Source organism: Sceloporus occidentalis, unplaced genomic scaffold (assembly GCF_023333645.1).
Source record: "Sceloporus occidentalis isolate IW3139 unplaced genomic scaffold, rSceOcc1.0.p SCAF_14, whole genome shotgun sequence".
Lineage (NCBI taxonomy): Eukaryota > Metazoa > Chordata > Lepidosauria > Squamata > Phrynosomatidae > Sceloporus > Sceloporus occidentalis.
In genome coordinates, this window is record NW_028316994.1 from 10,496,734 (window position 1) to 10,516,347 (window position 19,614).

At 42.6% G+C, this 19,614-nt stretch overlaps 1 protein-coding gene across 2 annotated transcripts; it reads left to right on the top strand.

Annotated features, from left to right (window-relative positions):
- Nucleotides 1-1,981: 1,981 nt before the first annotated feature.
- On the top strand, nucleotides 1,982-18,576 carry LOC149303876 (mitogen-activated protein kinase 7-like). Of its 2 annotated transcripts, XM_089479983.1 has the most exons (8): nucleotides 1,982-2,065; nucleotides 4,031-4,130; nucleotides 4,297-4,530; nucleotides 6,546-6,711; nucleotides 8,059-9,200; nucleotides 10,555-11,483; nucleotides 13,198-13,325; nucleotides 14,595-18,576. In XM_089479983.1, exons 3-8 carry the CDS (start codon nucleotides 4,311-4,313, stop codon nucleotides 14,746-14,748), a joined length of 2,739 nt encoding a protein of 912 aa, XP_089336109.1. In that variant the 5' UTR covers nucleotides 1,982-2,065; nucleotides 4,031-4,130; nucleotides 4,297-4,310; the 3' UTR covers nucleotides 14,749-18,576. The 2 variants fall into 2 exon arrangements, with proteins under 2 accessions (XP_089336109.1, XP_089336108.1); XM_089479982.1 differs by lacking the exon at nucleotides 4,031-4,130.
- Nucleotides 18,577-19,614: the final 1,038 nt, after the last annotated feature.

Genomic DNA, 19,614 nt, shown 5'->3' on the forward strand with positions numbered 1-19,614 from the left:
TCCTACCCACCTGTGGTCTAGAAGGGCTGCTGGCCAGGCAGAAAAGGAAGGTGGAGGAAGGGTAGGAGTTCATGGCTGCAAGGCTCAGTGTCAGAAGACACTTGCCTCACTCCTTGACAGTGACTGAGCAAGTCTCTCCTTTCTGCACCCACTGATCTGCACCTACCCCATGCCTTCAATTTTTGGGGACCAGTGCCATTTTCTCACTTGGGGTATCAGCCAATGAAGCCCGCACCCCCCTAGTGATGTCCCTGAGCCGAGGTCCAAAACACCTGGAAGGAAACAAGTTGGGCAATGTTGAGTTAAAGGGTTCTTTAAACTTGAGGCACAGCGTATGCTATATCTTCACCCACCTTCTAGTCAACAATTGCACTGACCCTATTTATGTCCTGTCAGTGAAGTGGAAGTGCATTAATGGGATGTTCCGATAATACCAAATGACGGGAAATGAGGGGTCAATTCCACTTCATCCATGGGACTATTACGTCACTTGATCTAGACATTATACGTCTATTGATGCAGCCAAGAACATTGGCCTTTTTAGCTGCTGCATCACACTGTTGACTCTTGTTCCACTTGTGGTCTACTTGGACTCCTAGATCCCTTTCACACGTAGTCTCCTTAAGCCAGGTGTCCCCCATTCTATATCTATGCATTTTGTTTTATTCCAGCCAGAATTCCTCTATCTTAGCATTGGTGGAGATAAATCCCATTCTTCAGATGAAGTAGTGATATTAAAGCCTTAGAGTATATTATTATAGCCCGAAAAACCCACAAAAAACTATTGTTATTTTATTTATGTCCTGCCTTTTCACACTATAGAGATTCAAGGTGGTGTTATAAAGTTCATTTATACAATTTACAAAGCTTATTTATTCAGCTTATTTATTTATAAAACTTATTTAATTATTTATTAAGCTGATTCGCTGTTTATAAAGCTTATTCATACAGTTTATAAAGCCTATCATGCTTATTTGGTTTATAAAGCTTATAAAGTTTATTTATTAGGTTTATAAACCTTATTTATACAATTTATAAAGCTTATTTATGCAGTTTATAAAGCCTAAAATGCTTATTTAGTTTATAAAGCTTATTTAGTTACAAAGTTTATTAATAGTTTACAAAGCTTATAGAGCTTATTTACAGTTCATAAAGCTTATAAAGCTTATTTATAAAATAAATATAAAATATATTTATTCAGTTTATAAAGCTTATAAAGTTTATAAAGCTTATTTGTGCTATTTATAAAGCCTATAATGCTTATTTAGTTTATAAAGCTTATAAAGCTTATTTACACAGTTCATAAAGCCTATAACACCTATTTAGTTTATAAAGCTTATTTATTAATCTTATAAAGCTTATTTATGCAGTTTATCAAGCCTATAACTCTTATTTGGTTTATAAAACTTATTCACTAAGCTTATAAAGCTTATTTTTTACAGTTTATCGAGCCTATAACTCTTATTTATACAGCTGATAAAGCTTATTTAAACAAGAATGGGGCATAATTTATTGTTATTATTATTATTATTAGGGGAATGGGATATAATTTAATAATGAGGGGAAGGACTGAGGCCTGTGCTTTTGGACACTTGCAGTGACTGACAGAAGTTCCACAGAGAAATGAAGGAAAGAAAGCAGAGCTTTTGTCTGCCAGTTATCCCTCATGAGGAGCCTCGCCTCCTTTTCCCTATTTTTCCCTTCCGACGCTTTTCATTGGCTCCCTCCCTCCCTCCCTCCCTCCGCGCTTTCCGATTGGCTCAGAGTAAGGAGAGGGGTGGGACTTGGTCTTGAAAGAAGAAAAGCCCACGCAAGGTAGGCACAGTCCCTCCCTCTCCTCAACTTCGCCGCCGTGGCCACGCCTCCCTGAGTCCTGATTGGCCGAGAAGGAGTCGAAGCCCTAACCTAACATCCGGGTACCTTGGAGGAGGAGAGCTAGAGCTAGAACAGAGGAAGCAGGCGGGGAAGGGAGGGGGAAGAGGAGGATGAGGGAGTAGCGGACCAGAGAGGGAACCGCCCCGGTCCTCCAAAGGGCTTCTCGGTGCCTTTGCTCCCATTGCAGCAGGTGAGAATCCTCTTTCCACTTTCATTCCCTAGGAAGCAGAAGGGGAAGAGTGTCATCCAAGGTGTGCATCTCTCCTTTCCCTTTTCTTTTCCATGGTGTACAATCCTTCCCTCCCAGGACAGATTTTATTTCCCATCCTATAATGCAGTCCCTCCCTCTCCATCTCTAGATGATGGCAGCCCCCTCAGTTTCTCTCCATCCTCTCCTTTCCTGATCTCTGCCATACTGGGGGTCCTTTATGTGGCTGCTAGATCCCTTTTACATGCTGACTCTTTTTTTAATTGAAGATCCCTTTTGCATGTTAACGTTTTGCTGCTGGATCCTTTTTGCTTGCTGACTTTGTTGCTCCTGGATCCCCTTTGTATGTTGACTCTTGAAGATCCCTTTTGCATGCTGACCTTTTGGGCAAGATCCCTTTTGTCTGCTGGCTTTGTTGCTGTTGGATCCCTTTTGTATATTGACTTTTTACTTAAAGATCCCTTTTGCATACTGACTTTGCTACAAGATCCCTTTCGCGTGCTGACTTTTTGGTGCAAGATCCCTTTTGCATGCAGACTTTTTGCTGCTGGATCCCTTTTGCTACACTTGATTTTAGTCAAAAGGCTGAGAAGTGATAACAAGATCCCTTTTGCTCCAAAATCCCTTTTGCTGACTAAGAAGGCGATGTCTCTGAAGACAGGCTTCTTCCATAACAAGGCTCTCAAGAATCCATCTCTGCCTCATAACATCTTCCGTTCTTCTCCTCCATGTAGTCGCAGAGTCTCATCTCCACATCATCATCATCATCATCATCATCATATTTATTTATATCCCACTTTCCCCCCAAAATTAGGAATCAGAGCAGTTTACCATTTAAAATAACAGTGCAATTCACATTTCCCATTCTTCCCCTGAACATGATGGCAGCCCTTCTTCCCTTTGTATTCCATAATATTCCCTGTTTTTCTTGCAATGGGGACCACTTCTAAAGGTAGAGCAACCTGTTTCTTCACCTCAGTGTGCTATTGCAACTGATTTGTGGGAAGCGACAATCCCCTTTCTTCTGCTCATCTCATAATAATCTACTTTTTGATCTGGGTGTGTGCCATAAGATCTCCCCTCGTTTTCTATGTCCAACAATGTACCAGTTTTGATGACAGCCTTGCTTTGTCAGTTCCACAAACGTTGGCTGCATCTATAGTGCAGAACTAATCTAGTTTGACTCCCCTTTAACTACCTTGGCTCAATGCTATGGAGTTTTGGGATTTGTAGTTTGGTGAGAGATTTAGCCTTCTCTGTCAGAGAGCTTTGGTTCAGCTACAAATGCCAGAATTGCATAGAGAGGAACCAGGGCAGTTAAAGGAGTGTCAAAACACTACAGTTTCAGACATAAGGGATAGTCCCTTCAGTGTTCAGTTTTCTGTTCTTTATCCTGATCTGCTTTCTGTCTACCAATTGATCTTATTTCTCTGTTTGTTGTCAAATAATTTGTATAACTGTTAAGTATATCAATTAAAATTAGTTACCAGACAAAACAGTAGATTGCCTAAAATAAATTTTATATACCCACGATCTGTTATAGATGTGGCATTAGAGAATTGTTTATGTGAAATACAGTGGGCCCTTGATATCCATTGTGGTTGCCAAGATTTGTGGATGCTCAAGTCCCATTAAATACAATAGCATAGTAAAATGGTGTCCCTTATATAAAATAGCAAAATCAGTGTTTGCTCTCTGGAATATATATATACAGTATTTTAAAATATTTTGAAGCCGGGCATGGTTGAATCCATGAGTAATGAACTCATGGTGGGCTAACTCTGTATCTCCTTCCAGTCTGTCAAGGGTCCTGATATGAGAAAGAAACTTTCATCCTCCATCCTTGGTTGACAGAAATGTGGGATATATTTCAAGTAAATAAACACCCACACCTAAATGGTAAAAAAATAAAATGAAAACTGAATAGCAAACGTTTTGTGCACACAGGAGGGATCTTGATGGGCAAGACATACTCAGATGCTCCAAAGAAATTCCACTATATATTAGAAATGAAGCAATGTGGGGACATATCCTTGAGAGAGAACACGTGAGTGCCACTAATACATAGGACCTGTACTATGTGACCCACTGTCACATATCCTATGAAGGAGAAAAATAGACATCAAGGAAGGTTCGGGAAGGTGACATGTGGGGCAGGTAGGCTTGTGCGTAAGAGTTGGACTCACATTTGCTGTTTTTAAATTTTATGATAGAAAGTTACAGGACCATGGCAGAACCACCAATAGAGGATGAAGGGGAGGAAGCAGCTCAAGGCCAAGCAAAACAGGAACCAACTCATCAAGCCACTGTGGCAGCCAAGAATCTAGCCATCTTGAAGGCTCGTTCATTTGATGTCACCTTTGAGGTGGGGGATGAATATGAAGTCATTGAGACGATTGGCACTGGAGCATATGGTGTGGTCAGCTCAGCACTTCGTAAGGACACAGGTGTGTGAGGACAGCATGGTGGATGGAAATCGATATACTCCATTTTGCTTCTAGGCCATAAAGGGGTAGGCCATGGAAGACCTCATGTAAGGGGACTAGTAGTATGTGATGCAGTGGTTTGAGCATTACACTCTCTCAGCCTCAGAGGAAGGCAAAGTAAAAAACCCCTTGCCAAGAAAATTCTGTTACAGGGTTGCTATAAGTCAGAAACGACTTGCAGGGACATAACAACCAAGTATGTACTGATGGCATATTTTCCACTAATACTTGGATTATATTGTGCTGTCCCATAGAAGCCCAGATTTAGTACCTTGTAAAAAGAGAGAGAGAGATAGAAATATACATATTTGCATACCACCTTTCATCATGTATTTTGCCAGTTCATTGTGGACAAGAAAGTGTGTGTGTGTTTGTTTGTGTTTATGAATGTGCCTTCAGTTCCCTGTCAACTTATGGTGACCCCATGCATTTCATGAGGTTTTCATTGGCAAGGAATACTCAGAGATGGTTTTGCCAGTTCCTTCCTCGGAAACATAACTTGCAGCACCTGGCATTTGTTGGCAGTCCCCATCCGAGTACTAATCAGAGCTGATCCTGCTTAGCTTCCAAGAGCAGACAGGATCTGGTGCCTTTAGGATGTTTAGGCCACTTTATCAGTTATTGATTGTTGCTGTTATTATTATTATTATTATTATTATTATTATTATTATTATTATTATTAACCTTTATTTATAAAGCGCTGTAAATTTACACACATTTTTCATTCAAAGTTTTTCTGCAAGTATCATGGACTTTAAAAAAATATCTATGCAATGGAGAGGCCCAGAAACTTCCTTTTAACATAGGAATGTAAGAGCCATGCCAGACCAAATCAAAAAGCTATTTAGTTAAGCATTATGTTCTTATAGTACACAAGCAGATGCTTATGGGAAGCCCACAAGGAGCATCTTCCTGCTCATCTTCATGGCAAATAGCATTCAGAAGTATGGTACTTCTCATACTGGACTTAATATCAGAGGTTTTTAGGATTATAATTCTTAGAATCCCCAGCCAGCGATGGCCAGTTGTAGCCTAGGAGTTGTGGCCTAAATCTAATTGCTAATCAAATTACAGTACAGTTCACACCATAATCTGTTGTTGAATGGGAAGTAATCAGTTATGTAAATCACACTGACTCACTTTGCACTAGCAACTGGACTGAGAGCCCCTAAAACTTTTCAGAACTTTCTAGGCAATATACACATCAGAAGCGAGGAAAAACAAAACTGATTGGTTTAGTTATATTTGAAACAGTTCCTAACTAAGGTCCAAAACACACTTCAGAAATAATCCTGTTCGAGACTGCTTTAACTGTCCTGGCTCAATGCTAGGGAATTCTGGGAACTGTAGTTTTGTGAGACATTTAACCTTCTCTGTCAGATAGTTCCGGTGCCACAATAAACTACAATTATTACGATTCCCTAACAGTGAACCAGGGCAGCTAAAGCAGTCTCTACCTGGATTTTTCTGCGGTGTGTTTTGGACCTTAAACAACAAACCATGGTTAATATTATAATAAATAATAAATTTAATAATAAATTTACAGCGCTTTATAAATAAAGGATAATAATAATAATAATAATAATAATAATAATATAAATCATGTTTTAGTATAAAGTATATATACAGTAGAATTTAGAGAGAAGGCATATCTTGGTATTAAAAAGACAAGGCAGGAAAGATTCCTTCCTCCATTTTAACCAAGCAGACATGTGAATAAGCAAACCTGGTCATTTTTAATTTGTCTCTGGCAGTGGGATTGTCTGGTTTCAGGTGTTGCATGAGCATGAAGTTTGATGGAAGACTTTAGGCCAGGTATTCTCACAGTTAAATGTTGTGGTGGTAGGGAAATGCATAGTGAGTAATAAGTTGATGGTTGGGAAGATCAGGAAGTGATGATGTGACACATAGAATTGTAAGAGATATGCACTGATTAGAACTTCAGATTCTTTAACATTTTTCTTCCCTTTTATCAGGCCAGCAGGTGGCGATCAAGAAAATCCCCAATGCCTTTGACGTGGTGATGAATGCCAAGCGCACATTGCGTGAGCTGAAGATCCTTAAACATTTCAAGCATGACAACATAATCGCTATCAAGGACATCCTAAAACCCTCTGTGCCTTATGCTGAGTTCAAATCTGTGTAAGTGCTTCTCCTCTACATTCCCAGAGTTCTTTTCAGAGAACAGCAAATATCTCCTGCATGTGAAAAGCTAGCATGTCAAGGAGAAGACTGAGCTGGCGCTCTCTATCCCAGCTGCTAAGTTTCAATAGCAAGAGATGCTGGGAGTACTAAAGTGCTAAAACTTCTGAAGGTCTGTACAACATTTGTATTTGCCCATGCACACTTGAATCGGCTTCAAGAAGTTGAACAGAGTCACTCTAGGTCACTAGTTAGGGCTGATGGGAATTGCAGCATTTCCAAACCTGCCCTCTATAGCAGCACAAGCCCTTTGGAAATTGCATTGAGCCATTCTCCCTCAGTGACAACAGATTTTTTTAATGAGTTAATGCCCTGATTTGTGACCTAGTCCTTTGATGATATGTCTTCTTTTGATGGATGGGTTGACATCTTGGGTGAAGATGGGCAGGTCCTGGGTAACCTTTCAGAAAGTTCAGGATGTCACTTGGATGTTCTGGGTGACTAGTTTTGGGTGCCTGTTAGATGGAAGAAATCTTCATAGTTCCCAGGCCTGGTTTCATATCCTTTGGGTTGCTGGTCTTTCCACCAAAGACAGTGCCTCCCTGGCCTGGCTGACATGAACATCATGCAGTGCTTAGTATTAGGCCTGGGAGATTCAGATTCAGCTGCCAACTTGACAATTAAGTTCACTGGCCAACTTTGGACCATTTTTATTCTCATACAGCCTAATCTATCTCATAGATGACAATATGGGATGAGAAAGCCAGTCTTGAGCTCTTTGGAGATGGAGTATGAATTCAATTAATGAATTTCTCATAACATGGCCAGTTTCTTCTGTTCTTTTACTCTCCTTTCATTTCCAAAGGACTGTTCATCTATATTCAGATTGTATTGTCTGTCTTTTCCTTCTGTCCCATCATATTTTTATCTTGCCATTCCTCTAAGGATCTCAAGTGGCATGCATAATTCTCCTAGCTTCATAAGCTTTCTCCTCATAACAACTTGATGAAGTCGATTGGCTGTATTATATATTTGTTATCTTTGTATCTTGTCTTGCTTCCATTGAGTTCCTGGCACTTTAATGGCTTTCCTCCTTTACTTTAACTTAGTAACAACTCTGTGAGGTAGTCCAGATTGAAAGTGATAGGCCCAAAGCCACCCAGTAAGTTTTTATGGCTCAGTGGGGACAAGAACCTGTTATCTCCTAACTCACAGTCCATGTCTAGGCGAGAGAGTGTGAGTGAGAGTGTCTGTCTGTCTGTGTCTGGCCCAAGAAGACCCACTGAGTACCATGACTAAAGACTTCCCCAGGTTCTCTTCTTGAATGTCTTGCTTGTCTTCTATCAGGTATGTGGTGCTGGACTTGATGGAGAGCGACCTGCATCAGATCATCCATTCCTCTCAGCCTCTTACCTTGGAGCACGTCCGTTACTTTCTCTACCAGCTCTTGCGGGGCCTCAAGTACATCCATTCAGCCAATGTCATCCATCGGGACCTCAAGCCTAGCAATCTGCTCATCAATGAGAACTGTGAACTTAAGATTGGGGACTTTGGCATGGCCCGAGGTCTTTGCACCAAGCCAGATGAGTACAAGTACTTCATGACGGAGTATGTGGCTACCCGCTGGTACAGGGCCCCTGAGCTGATGCTCTCTCTCCATGAATATACCCAGGCCATAGACATGTGGTCAGTCGGGTGCATTTTTGCTGAGATGCTTGGACGGAAGCAGCTCTTTCCAGGGAAGAATTACATCCACCAGTTACAGCTCATCATCACCGTCCTAGGCACACCGCCAGCCAAAGTGGTTCACTCCATTGGGGCTGACCGGGTACGGGCCTACATCCAGAGCTTGCCATCGCGCCAGCCGGTGCCATGGGAGGCCCTCTACCAGAATGCTGACCGTAAGGCCTTGTCTTTGCTCTCAAAGATGCTGCGCTTTGATCCCCGTGAACGCATATACGTGGTGGAGGCCCTGAATCACCCCTTCCTGGCCAAGTATCATGACCCAGATGATGAGCCTGACTGCGTCCCAGCTTTTGATTTTGATTTTGACAAACAGGTGCTCACCAAGGAGCAGATCAAGGAAGCCATCGTGGGTGAGATCAATGATTTCCATGAGCGTCGAGAGGGCATCCGGCGCCAGATCAGTTTCAAGCCAGCCTTGAGGCCTGCTGCCATTGGCGGGGGTTATGGGGATGATACCAGCCAAATTCAGCTTCTCTACTGCCATGATGTTGATATGCCCAGTGCTGGTTCACCTAGAATGGGAGATGGTGACTATGCAATGGCATCTCCTGTCCCCTGCTCCTTGACGGAGACAATTGACCTCACTTCACCCGTCACAACCACAGCTGTGGTACAGCATGAGGTGAAGGCTGAAGCAGAAGCTCCCATAGCTCCTCCTAAGAGGGAAGGAGCCATCTCAGATGACACTAAAGCTGCCCTCAAGGCGGTTATCTTAAAATCTGCGCTTCGGAATAAGAACAAAGGTAATTTGGAAGGGTTTGGTGTGAGGGAGTGACAAAAGGTGTCATGTGAACTAGGACAGTTAGTCAATGGATTTAAGATGGAAAGACATTGTAGTGCAACAGTTAGAGGACTGGGATTTGGGAGATCTGGGTTAAGCTCTGCACTGTGCCATGACAATCATTTAAGGCATTCTTCCCTGTGTGTGATACGTGCCTTCAAGTATTTTCCAATTTATGGTGACCCTATGACGAGCCTATTATGGGGTTTGCTTGGCAAGATTTGTTCAGAAGAGGTTTGCTATTGATTCCCCTGAGGCTGAGAGAGTGTGACTTGCCCAAGGCCACTCATTCATGGCCAAGCTGGGAATTGAACCCTGCTCTCCAGAGTAAAAGTCCAACGCCAAAACCACTACATCATGCTGGCTCTTCATTCTTTCTTAAAAACACCTAAATCAAGGGTTGTGGAGACAAAAGGGAGAAGAGGAAAAATATATATGCATTTATTTCTGACCCAAAAAATTGTAGTCCAAAAAAACAAAAACTTTTCCAAGCTCTGATGCTGATTTTCCAAACTCTGATGCTGGTCTTGCCTTTGAGCTGTATGGTTTATAGAATCTATCCAGTGAAGCGGTCTGTGTGGAGTTATTAATTGGAGATCTTGGGATTTGTTCTAATTTAATTTGAAATAGTTCAACTTAATTTGAAATTCTTAGGCATACTTGAAGTGTAGTGAATTTTTCTTACCAGCTGTAGAAGCTTCTGGGTATTTTAATGGAAAGGTGAAATATATGGGTGAAATCCATTTAGTCTTCAAAACTGGAGTAAATAGGAAGAGATGTAAGAGAGCACATATAAACCCTCAGGTCGGGGTTGCCAGTTGTGTGGAGTGAGATGTGCACTGCCCCTATAGGACTATGGAGGCCTGCACCCACCTGCCATGCCCCCTAGGGCTCATGGGATGCAAGTGTGCCATGTTTTTGAATCCTGGGTTAGTTTAAGACCAAGAGAGACAGTTTTTCAAACACGTATTAAATTGGAACTCAACTTGTGTACTTCCTTCTTGAATAAAGATCTTTCCTGGGCCTGACACAACCCAGAAATATAGTCAAATTGCTTTCCCCACATCACCTGAACAAGCGTGCTGTTATTTTTGGGGCGGGGAATGTAATTTGGGAGTGAGCCTAGCAGTCCCCACTTTCAGAAATGGCCTTGAAGTCCACATCTTCTGCCCTCCATAATAAGTGCAAAGATAAGTTGGAAAGGTTTGGTGTGAGGGAGTAAACAAAGTGTCATGTGAACTGGATCAGCTAGTTGATGTGTTTAGAATGGAGAACAAATGCATTTTTTTTAAAAAGCATCCCTCTTGGTTCCACAGATACACCATCATCTGTCTTGGAGACATCTGATATCCGAAGGCCAGTGACAGCGAAGGAGCGCCAACGGGAGCGAGAAGAGAAGCGCAAACGCCGTCAGGAAAGGGCCAAGGAGCGTGAGAAACAGAAGAAGGAGAAAGAGCGAGAACACAAGGACATGCTGACAGAGAATGATCGGAACCTTCTGGAAAGATGGACCAAAATGGTGGACCGTACTCAAAGCAAGCCAGCTCAGAATGGGTCTGCAGTTCTCCCACAGACAACCACTGCCAGCCACAACCTGCCTCCAGTCCCTTCTAGCAACCCTTTGCCACCTCAGGCTCCCTCCACTTGCCGTATCTCCCCTACTCCTTCTGGCAACACCCCTGCACCGCCTGACTTTCTCGCTGTCTCAGACAAGGGGGTGCCTACAATGGGACCCAAGCTCACTATTGTTCCTGTGGGTCCAGTTCAGAGTTCCAATACCAATGTTCATTTTTTCCAAACTCAGGCTGCCCCATTCCTGGTTGCCACCCCAGCTTGCCAAAAAGCCATTCCTTCCAAACCGGAGTGCCTCCTAAGTGTCAAGTATACCCCTGGCCAGATCTTCCAAACCCCCTATGGTGTTGCGGCCTTGAACACCTGGAGCGGCGTCCCCCAGCCTGAGAGCTGGGCTGTGGCTGGACAGGTGCCAGTGACACAGCCAGAGATGGTACCTTCTAGTGGCACGCTACTGGAACAAACAGTGAGTTTTAGGGCTTCCATGGAGCAGCCTTTGTTTCTGGCAGAGATGGGCAAGCCTGAGCTCCCACCACCACCACAGGGAGTGGTTGAAGACACATCATCACCACCATCAGCAGCAAGAGGTCCTGCCCAGCACCAGTCAGCCTCAGGACTGCCTTTGGAGCCTCCAGATATCAATGTGGTGACACAGCAGCTCTCTAAATCCCAAGTAATGGCTTGTGTTCAGTTCTTCCTGTGGGCCCAGGGACTATACATCACACTACAGATGAGAAGTGGGCAACTGTGCTGAGTGTGGAGACCAGTGTTTGCCTCTGCACACAGCTTGGAGGGGAGGGGGGGGGGAAACACCAGAAGGGATGTCATGCCAATTCTTTTTGCTGTTTTTTGGGGGGCAGGTGTTGTGTGGGTTTTTTTGCTGCGTTTGTTGTTGTGTGCCTTCAAGTTGGGTTTTTTTTTGGCGACCCTATCACAGAATTTTCTTTGCAAGACATGTTCAGAGGTTGTTTGCCACTTCTCTCCCCTGTGACTTGTCCAAGGTCACCTAGTGAGTTTCATGATCAAGTGGGGAATTGAACTCTGGTCTCCAGAGTCATAGTCCAACACTCAAACCACTATGCCATACTAGCTCTCAAGAATTAATATATTTTATATAAATAATTGATTAATGCCACATTTTTAACAGATCTTGGATATATAAAATTTACTCTGAACGGTGTCAGCTAGTGTCGAGTAAAACACCATGTTTTCAGGCAGTTTTACCATTTATGTCCATTTGAGGATGCTTGTATTTTTCAGAACATGCACAAATCACAGGGCTATGTAAGGAATCTTACATAGGACTAATAGTCACAGCCTCAGAGAGTTTAGTAAATTTTTGTTCTCATACTTAGCCTTGCAGTTTTAATGGCTAGAAATTTGTTTAGAAACACTTTATTCATTAGTAGCATTTGTGTCCTGAACTATAACTGTAGGTGGAAAAGTTGTAGGTGTGTCTTATGTATCGTACTATCCTGCCCCATCTGCTCAGGCCCTAGGAGTAGCATAATGTCACTTCTGCTCATTGCAATGGCAAGCATGAACATTTGACTGTGGTCCTGTGAGGAGGCACAAAAAATGGCAGTATAGCTCCACAGGCTCTGAAGTGTGCTCACTAGTACCTCAAGTTAGGAGCAGGCATCTGTAGTCTGGGAGCCAGCATGATTGTGATTTGAACGTTGGACTACTACCCTGGAGATTGGGGTTTGATTCCCCACTTGGCCCCTGTGATAGGTTCGCATTAGTTGGAAACGACTTCAAGGCACACAACATCATCATCTGTGATCTTCCAGATGTTTTTGGACAATTCCCACAATCCTTTGCTATTGACTTTATTGGCTAAAACTGATGGACATTGTAGGCAAGAAGAAACATCTCAACCACTCCACATTAGAGCTGTCTGTAGTTCTGATCTGGATGCTATTAATTGTGATTGAATTCTGATTGAAATAAATAGGATTCAGCTAGGCTCAATTAACTTGTCCCATAGATTTCCTCGGAGAGTAGTGGAGTCTCCCTCTTTGGAGGTCTTTAAACAGAGGCTTGATGGCCATCTGTCGAGTATGCTTTGATTGAGAGTTCCTGCATGGCAGGGGTTGGACTGATGGCCCTTGTGGTTTCTTCCACCTCTATGATTCTATGATTTTAATAGATTGCAACTATGTCTTTTCTTTTTGCACCAACTGTTTTGATGGATAGTGCTATAACCAATGGCATGTTTTCTTCAGAGTTGTTTAGATAGCTTCCATGGTGCAAGGTCTGTCTTGCTTGGTATGAGAGCGTGGGTCAAATCCTGCAGAGCATCCCCACTCCTCAGCTGGCCTTTGATAGTGTTATCATGTGCTGATCTTTGCATGAGGAATGAGTTCACTTTTTCTTAATTCCAGGTGGAAGATCTCCTGCCTCCTGTCTTCTCCGGCACACCAAAAGGCAGTGGTGCTGGCTACGGGGTTGGGTTTGACTTGGAAGAATTTCTGAACCAGTCTTTCGATATGGTGGGAGAGAACAGAGAGAGGTAAGAGGCCTGTCTAGCTGGGTTTCAAAAATGACACAGGGAGCTAGTGGCTAAAATACAATGGGCCCTTGTTATCCACTTGAGTTTGGTTCCAGGACCCCCTGTGGATAACAAAATCCGTGGATGCTCAAGTCCCGTTAAATGTAGTGGCACAACAAAATGGTGTCCCTTATATAAAATGGAAAATCAAGGTTTGCTATTTGGAATTTATACTTTTTTGGAATATTTTCAAGCCATGGATGCTTGAATCCATGAATAAAAAAAATCTGTGGATAGGGAGGGCTGACTGGATGTGCATATGTTTATGAGCAATCACTTTTACTTGGGATTAGCAGGTTTACAGCCTGCTCTTGCCCAAGGTGAGGACAGTGGCATTATAGGCCTGTGTAGAGAGATCACAGTTTTTTTTTTATGGCTGCTGTTGGCTTAGCTGTTCAGATATTTGTTCTGACACAAAAGCTTTGGGCTTTTTAGCTGAGAACTAAAGGGGTGGAACCTGCACAATGTAATTTGAAGATCCATATATGATTGTCAGTTCCAATTAGATCATAAATATTTTTCCTGAGCTTTTTTGGGCTCTGGAGTGAAGTATTGGTGCAAACAGGTCATACTGGTCTTTCTTAAGAGTGACAGAAAGGCAGTGCTGGCAAGTTATATAGACTCGATGATCATGCAGCAACTAAAGCAGCAATTTAGTTCAAGGACTAGAATTTTGTAACTCTCTTTTCCCTGTATGACTTGGGTTGATTTTTTAGGATTTTGGAATATTTGCAGATACACAATGAGCTTTCTTGGGGATGCGGCCTTAGTCTACACATGAAATTCATTCATATTTCGTGTACACCTTGTACACATAGCCCGAAGGCAATTTTTTAACACAATATTTTAAATAATTTTCTGTGAAAGTTTGCGAACAGTGAACCACCAAAATCAAAGGGATCGCTATCTTAGTCACCTGTGTGGACAATTTTGGAATATTTCAGATTTTAGAATTTCAGATAAGGGAGACTCAACCCGTATGTTTTTTTTTTAAAAAAAACAGAACTGATACTTAATTTTGTTAAAAAATGTTTGTATAGTACCTTTTGTTTTAACTGAACTTTTATTTTAAATTTTGTAAGCTGTCTTGAGTCCCTTGGCAGGATATAAATGGAATGAATGAATAAAATTGAACAAAGAATGGAGAAGAAGGGAGGAAACTAGGTCAACAGCTCATAATTTGCTTTGTCTTATTCTTTTCTTGATCTGTCTCGCCTACAACTGGATTAGCCAAGGTGATTCTGCCCCGCTTTCGGCCTCCCTTCTCGCTGACTGGCTGGAAGTCCATCGTATGAACCCAGCTGACATGGAGTCTCTCCAGCAAGAACTCCAACTAGGCTCTCCTATGATCCTGTCTGACATTCCGGATCTCCAGGATGCATGAAAATCTGGACTCCTGTGTGCTATTTTCTTCTTCCTTTAAAAAGACCTTTGGCTTGATGTGGGAAGGAGAAACAAATCCAGCAAGGGCTGAGCCAACTTGAGATGTTCATGACTGGTCTGTTTACCTTCCCAACTACTCCAGCTGGGAATTGTTACCGCAGTGCCTGCATCTTTTGTTTGGAAGCAAAAGCTGAACTTGGCTGGTATTCAGACAGGAGTCATTTCCCAGAAATGTTTGACATGGTGGTGCTAACACCTGTGTCACCTTGTGTTGGGTGTGTTGTGGCAAGCAGGAATGAAAGCTGTCCCAAGAAATAAGTGCAGTAACAACACTAAGTGTGTGCGTGCGTGTCTTTGTGTTACCTGTTCTCTTGAAAACAGGTGGCAAGCAAACTCCCTCCTGACCCCTCACTGTGTCTACCTTACCTCATAGCCTAAAGTATGGATATTACGTTTCACACCTAGGGTATCAAGAGCTGTTTGAGGGGGCAAACATTTGAAGGAAGAAATCATCCAAAAACACACAAGTAATACAAATGGGCCCTTGGTATCTGCTGGGGTTTGATTCCAGGACGCCCTGTGGATACCAAAATCCATGGATGCTCAAGTCCCATTAAATACAGTGGAATAGTAAAATGGTGTCCCTAACATAAAATGGCAAAATCAAGATGTAATTTAGAATATATATCTATATTTCAAACAGTGGATGGTTGAATCTGTGGATAAGAAATTCATAGATATGGAGGGCTAACTGTAAACAAAGCTGTAGCTCACTTTGTTTTTAGCCCCTTGAAAGACCTGGATTGTAACAGAGGGTCATCTTGTGGGCAATAAAAGCCTCTGCCAGCTGCTCTATTAGTGCTCCATTTAGCCCATTCCTGTTTGTTCAAGCCTGCTGCAGCACCTTAAAACCTTGGATAGAGACTCTTCCTGAGTTCCTTTAACTGGAAACGCCAGGGATTTAGCTTAGGGTGGATGATGTGTGGGGCATCACATATTTTTTGGGCTGCAACTTCTATCAGCCTTCGGCAGATTAACCAATAGTGAGTGATAATGGGAGTTGCACTCAAAGACATCTGGGAGAGCCACAGTTGCCCACTTCTCTATGCTATGTGCTCTGCTGATGAGCTAAAGTCCCTTCCTTAAATGACTACTACTGTGGTTGTCCAAACCAATGTTCAGGAGAATCTGGGAATGGCTGGCCTTAGTACTTTGGGGACTGATTGGGGTTTCTTCTCTCACATGTATATGTTCATACATGTATATGTAAGCTCCATGTAGAAATAAGGCTTACCTTTTAAGGACTCACTTGGAGCTACAGCCGCGATGTTGTCATCCAAAAGAAGGCACAAGTGTTTCTCTCCCCCCCCCCCCCCCCAACCAAGTTTGTATTACAGTGATTGAAGTTGTTTTGAAGGAGGGCAACAGTCTGCTCTTAAAAGAGCAATGTTTCTAGCCTGGATGAGATTCCTGTTTAGTGTTGTAGTCAATAGCCTGTCCAGACTTGTGGCATAGAGTCAATTGGTATTTGCCGTCAAATCAGCTTTGACTTATAAGTGAGAGACCTTCAAGACACCCTGTCATCAACAAACTCAGGGCTTTGGCTTCCTTGACTGAACCTATCCACTTGCAATGTGGTCTTCCTCTTTTCCTACTGCCTCCCACTTTTCCAAGCATAGTTGCCTTTTCTAATGAGTCACATTGTTTAATGATGGGGCCAAAGTACGATAGCCTCAGTCTAGTCATTTTAGCTTCTGGTATGAATTCAGGCTTGATTTGCAGCAGGCCATGGAATTCGTAGAACTCTCCTCCAGCATCACATTTCAAACGAGTTGATTCTCTTCCTCTCAGTTTTCTTTATTGATAGCTTTTATACCAATATATATACACAAAAATCAGAGTGCCTGCTCCTTTTTCTAGGTCACAGTATTTCAGCCCGTTTAACCTCTTCCCTCTTGCTGTTCTTTGTGGAACAGAAAATTCTTCTAGCCACTTCAGAGTGCAGACTCCTAGTCTGTGCCTGTCTTGCAAAAAAGTTTGCCGCCTTGCAGGTGTGAACTGACAAGTGGCACTGTTTCTTTTGAGGGTGGACCTACCTACCAGGGTTGTTTAGGAAGGTAGCTCAAGATAATTCCCATGCAGCATCTCTACACTGCTGGAGAGCTAGCGTGGTGTAGTGGTTTGAGCACTGGACTATGACTCTGGAGTACAGAGTTCAAATCCCTGCTCAGCCATGAAATCCACTAGTTGATCCTGAGAAAGTCATACTCTCTCTGCCTCAGAAGATGGCAATAGCAAGCACTCTCTGAAGAAACTTGCCAGGAAAATCCTGTGATAGGTTTGCCTTGACTTGAAGGCATACAACAGCAAACCCACCTCTATAAGACAACCATGGCTTTTGTAGAATAGGGGCATTCTGAGTTCCTCCACTATCAAATTGCATGGGCAGCAATTATAGTGTGCACTCACTGAAAGTTGTACATTGTGCATAGAAGGCACTCCCATTGTGCCATCCCAGGGACCACTTTGTACATGATAAATTTCATTGGGTTTTCTTAGGCAAGCAATACGCGGAGATGGTTTTGCCATTTCCTTCCCCTGAAATATAGCCTACAGGAGACTGGGGATCTCCTATCCAAGTGCTAACTAGTGCTCACCTTGTTAAGCTTCCAAGATCAGAAGGCTTTGCTGCCTTTAGCACATTTAGGCCCTGTTGTATTGTTAATGTGGCTGAAAATATGTTATGAGGCTTCTCCCAGCAATCAAGAGTGCCTTTGTCAGGGCCTGTTTTATTGTATGCCTTTGTCCCTATAGGCCTTGATTATATATTTCAGAATTTTAAGGATGTTATTCTTTTGACATCTCTGTCTCAACAGAGAAGGAAAGTCTTGCTTTTGCTCTTGAGGTTCAAGTAGGGAAGAATGTCTGTTTCTGAGAAGAACTGTGAATTTCTTTCATAGCAGAGGTAACCTCTCCTTTCTGTTTATAGAGGTACCCCAGTAAAACTATTGGCTACTTGGGGATGTTGGGCAGAAGTGAGCAAAATGCAGTTCTGGGACAGCATGCAGTTCCCGAAAGCTGTTTGTATGTTTCAAACCCCTCCCGACTCCATGGACCACCTTTCTCTGACTCCCCCACCTCAAAAGACACTAGTCTCCTAGAAGCATGCAGAGTTTAGGACCCCCTCTTGTTTTATTTATCATAAAAAATAAGTTTTTCCAAAACAGAACTGGACTTTTGACCACTTATGGGGATTTGTTGTTTTTTGCCAGTCTGTGTCACTCTTCCTCCACCAAAGGTGGTTAGAGGAAACAATTTCAGTGCCAGATCTTCCAGAGTTGTGCACCTTTGGTGTAAGGGAACACAATTAGGGTTTGTTCACTTGAACTGACTCTATAATTAATCGTGTGGGCTTTAGGTATTCCTGTTACACCAAAGGGAAACCCTCCTACAACCGTTGTCTTTACCTGAAAATACCTTTAGCTCTAGTTAGTTACCTGTAACTCCCCACTTGCAATTCTCTCCAGAGAATAAAGGTTCTGATCTTGCCTGCATTGATACCTGGAGGTTTATAGTATTAGGAGAGTTAACTGGAAAATGTAGGGAAAACACACCTCTGGAGATCCAGTGGTCTGGTTTGAAATGGATTTTTGGCTGTGCTATGTTCTCAAATATCTTTGTACAACCTGTTGGAAGCTTTTGAGTGCTGCTGTGTGTAGGTTGGTGTGTGTTGGTGTATTTTTCTCAAAAGTGTTTGTGATGTCTTAGGATGGTTTTTTTTTTTTGGTCTTGTCATTTCTATTAAAACAATGATTTTTATATTTAAAAACCCCAATGTAGTCTTTGTATCACGTCTTCCCGTATCATTGGGGGGAGGCGCTAGTTGGTTGGGGTACTTTGGGACATGATTGAGTATTTGATCTTAAATGTTCTAGACAGGGATGCATTGGGAACCTGTAGTCCCTATGGCTCAGGATGCATGGACAAGACCACATGGTGGCTTGACCCAATGCTAATGTCTTGCCCAGAGGTATGGATACATGTCTGGATAGTCTTGAACCTGTCCAAGAATTGAGAAACCAAGGACAAAGTGCACTACTGGGACCACATCTGGCCTCCAATGCTTTTCTCACGACCCTCAGTGCTCTCAGACTTGTTGACCACCATTTTCACTGAAAAACAACAACACTTTAATCGAAACTCAAAGATGTTTGCCTTTTTTCTGGCCAATAAAAGGATGAATTGTATGTGTTGGAAGCCTCCAGGAGAGGTGATTCACCTTTTAAATAGGTTTTGCTTTCCTCCCTTCACATCGCTTGACATCAAAAATGCACATTTTTCAAGACCAGAAGTGGACATGGAGGGAATTCAATTTGAGGGAATTTTTGCCAGTTTGTGGGCTGCAAGAGGATCCCAGGGAGAAAGCAGGGCTTTGGGCTTGTCACAGTTGTTGACCTCTGTGATAAAGTTATTTTTCTAATGCAGGTTTTTAAAAGTTAACAATTTGCTTCTGCAATGTAGAACCCTACTTGGACTGCAGCTGCACTGCAAAAATCATGCAATTTGATACTGTTTTAACTTTCTATGGAATCCTGGATGTTGTACTTTGTTGTGACAGAGAAGGCTAAATATCTCACAAAATGGCAAATCCCAGACTTCCATAGCACTGAGCCATGGCAGTTAAAGTGGCGTGAAACTGCATTCATTCTGCAGTGCAGATGCAGCCTTATTCAAGAGTGAGAAACTACTTTTAGTTAACTGGATTGGCTCAGAGAGAAAGAAACAAATAAGCAGACGAGAAAAACCTGTTCTGTCTGAACACACCAACGGGGTGACACTGATATGTCTGGGCAGAGGTGAGGTGCTC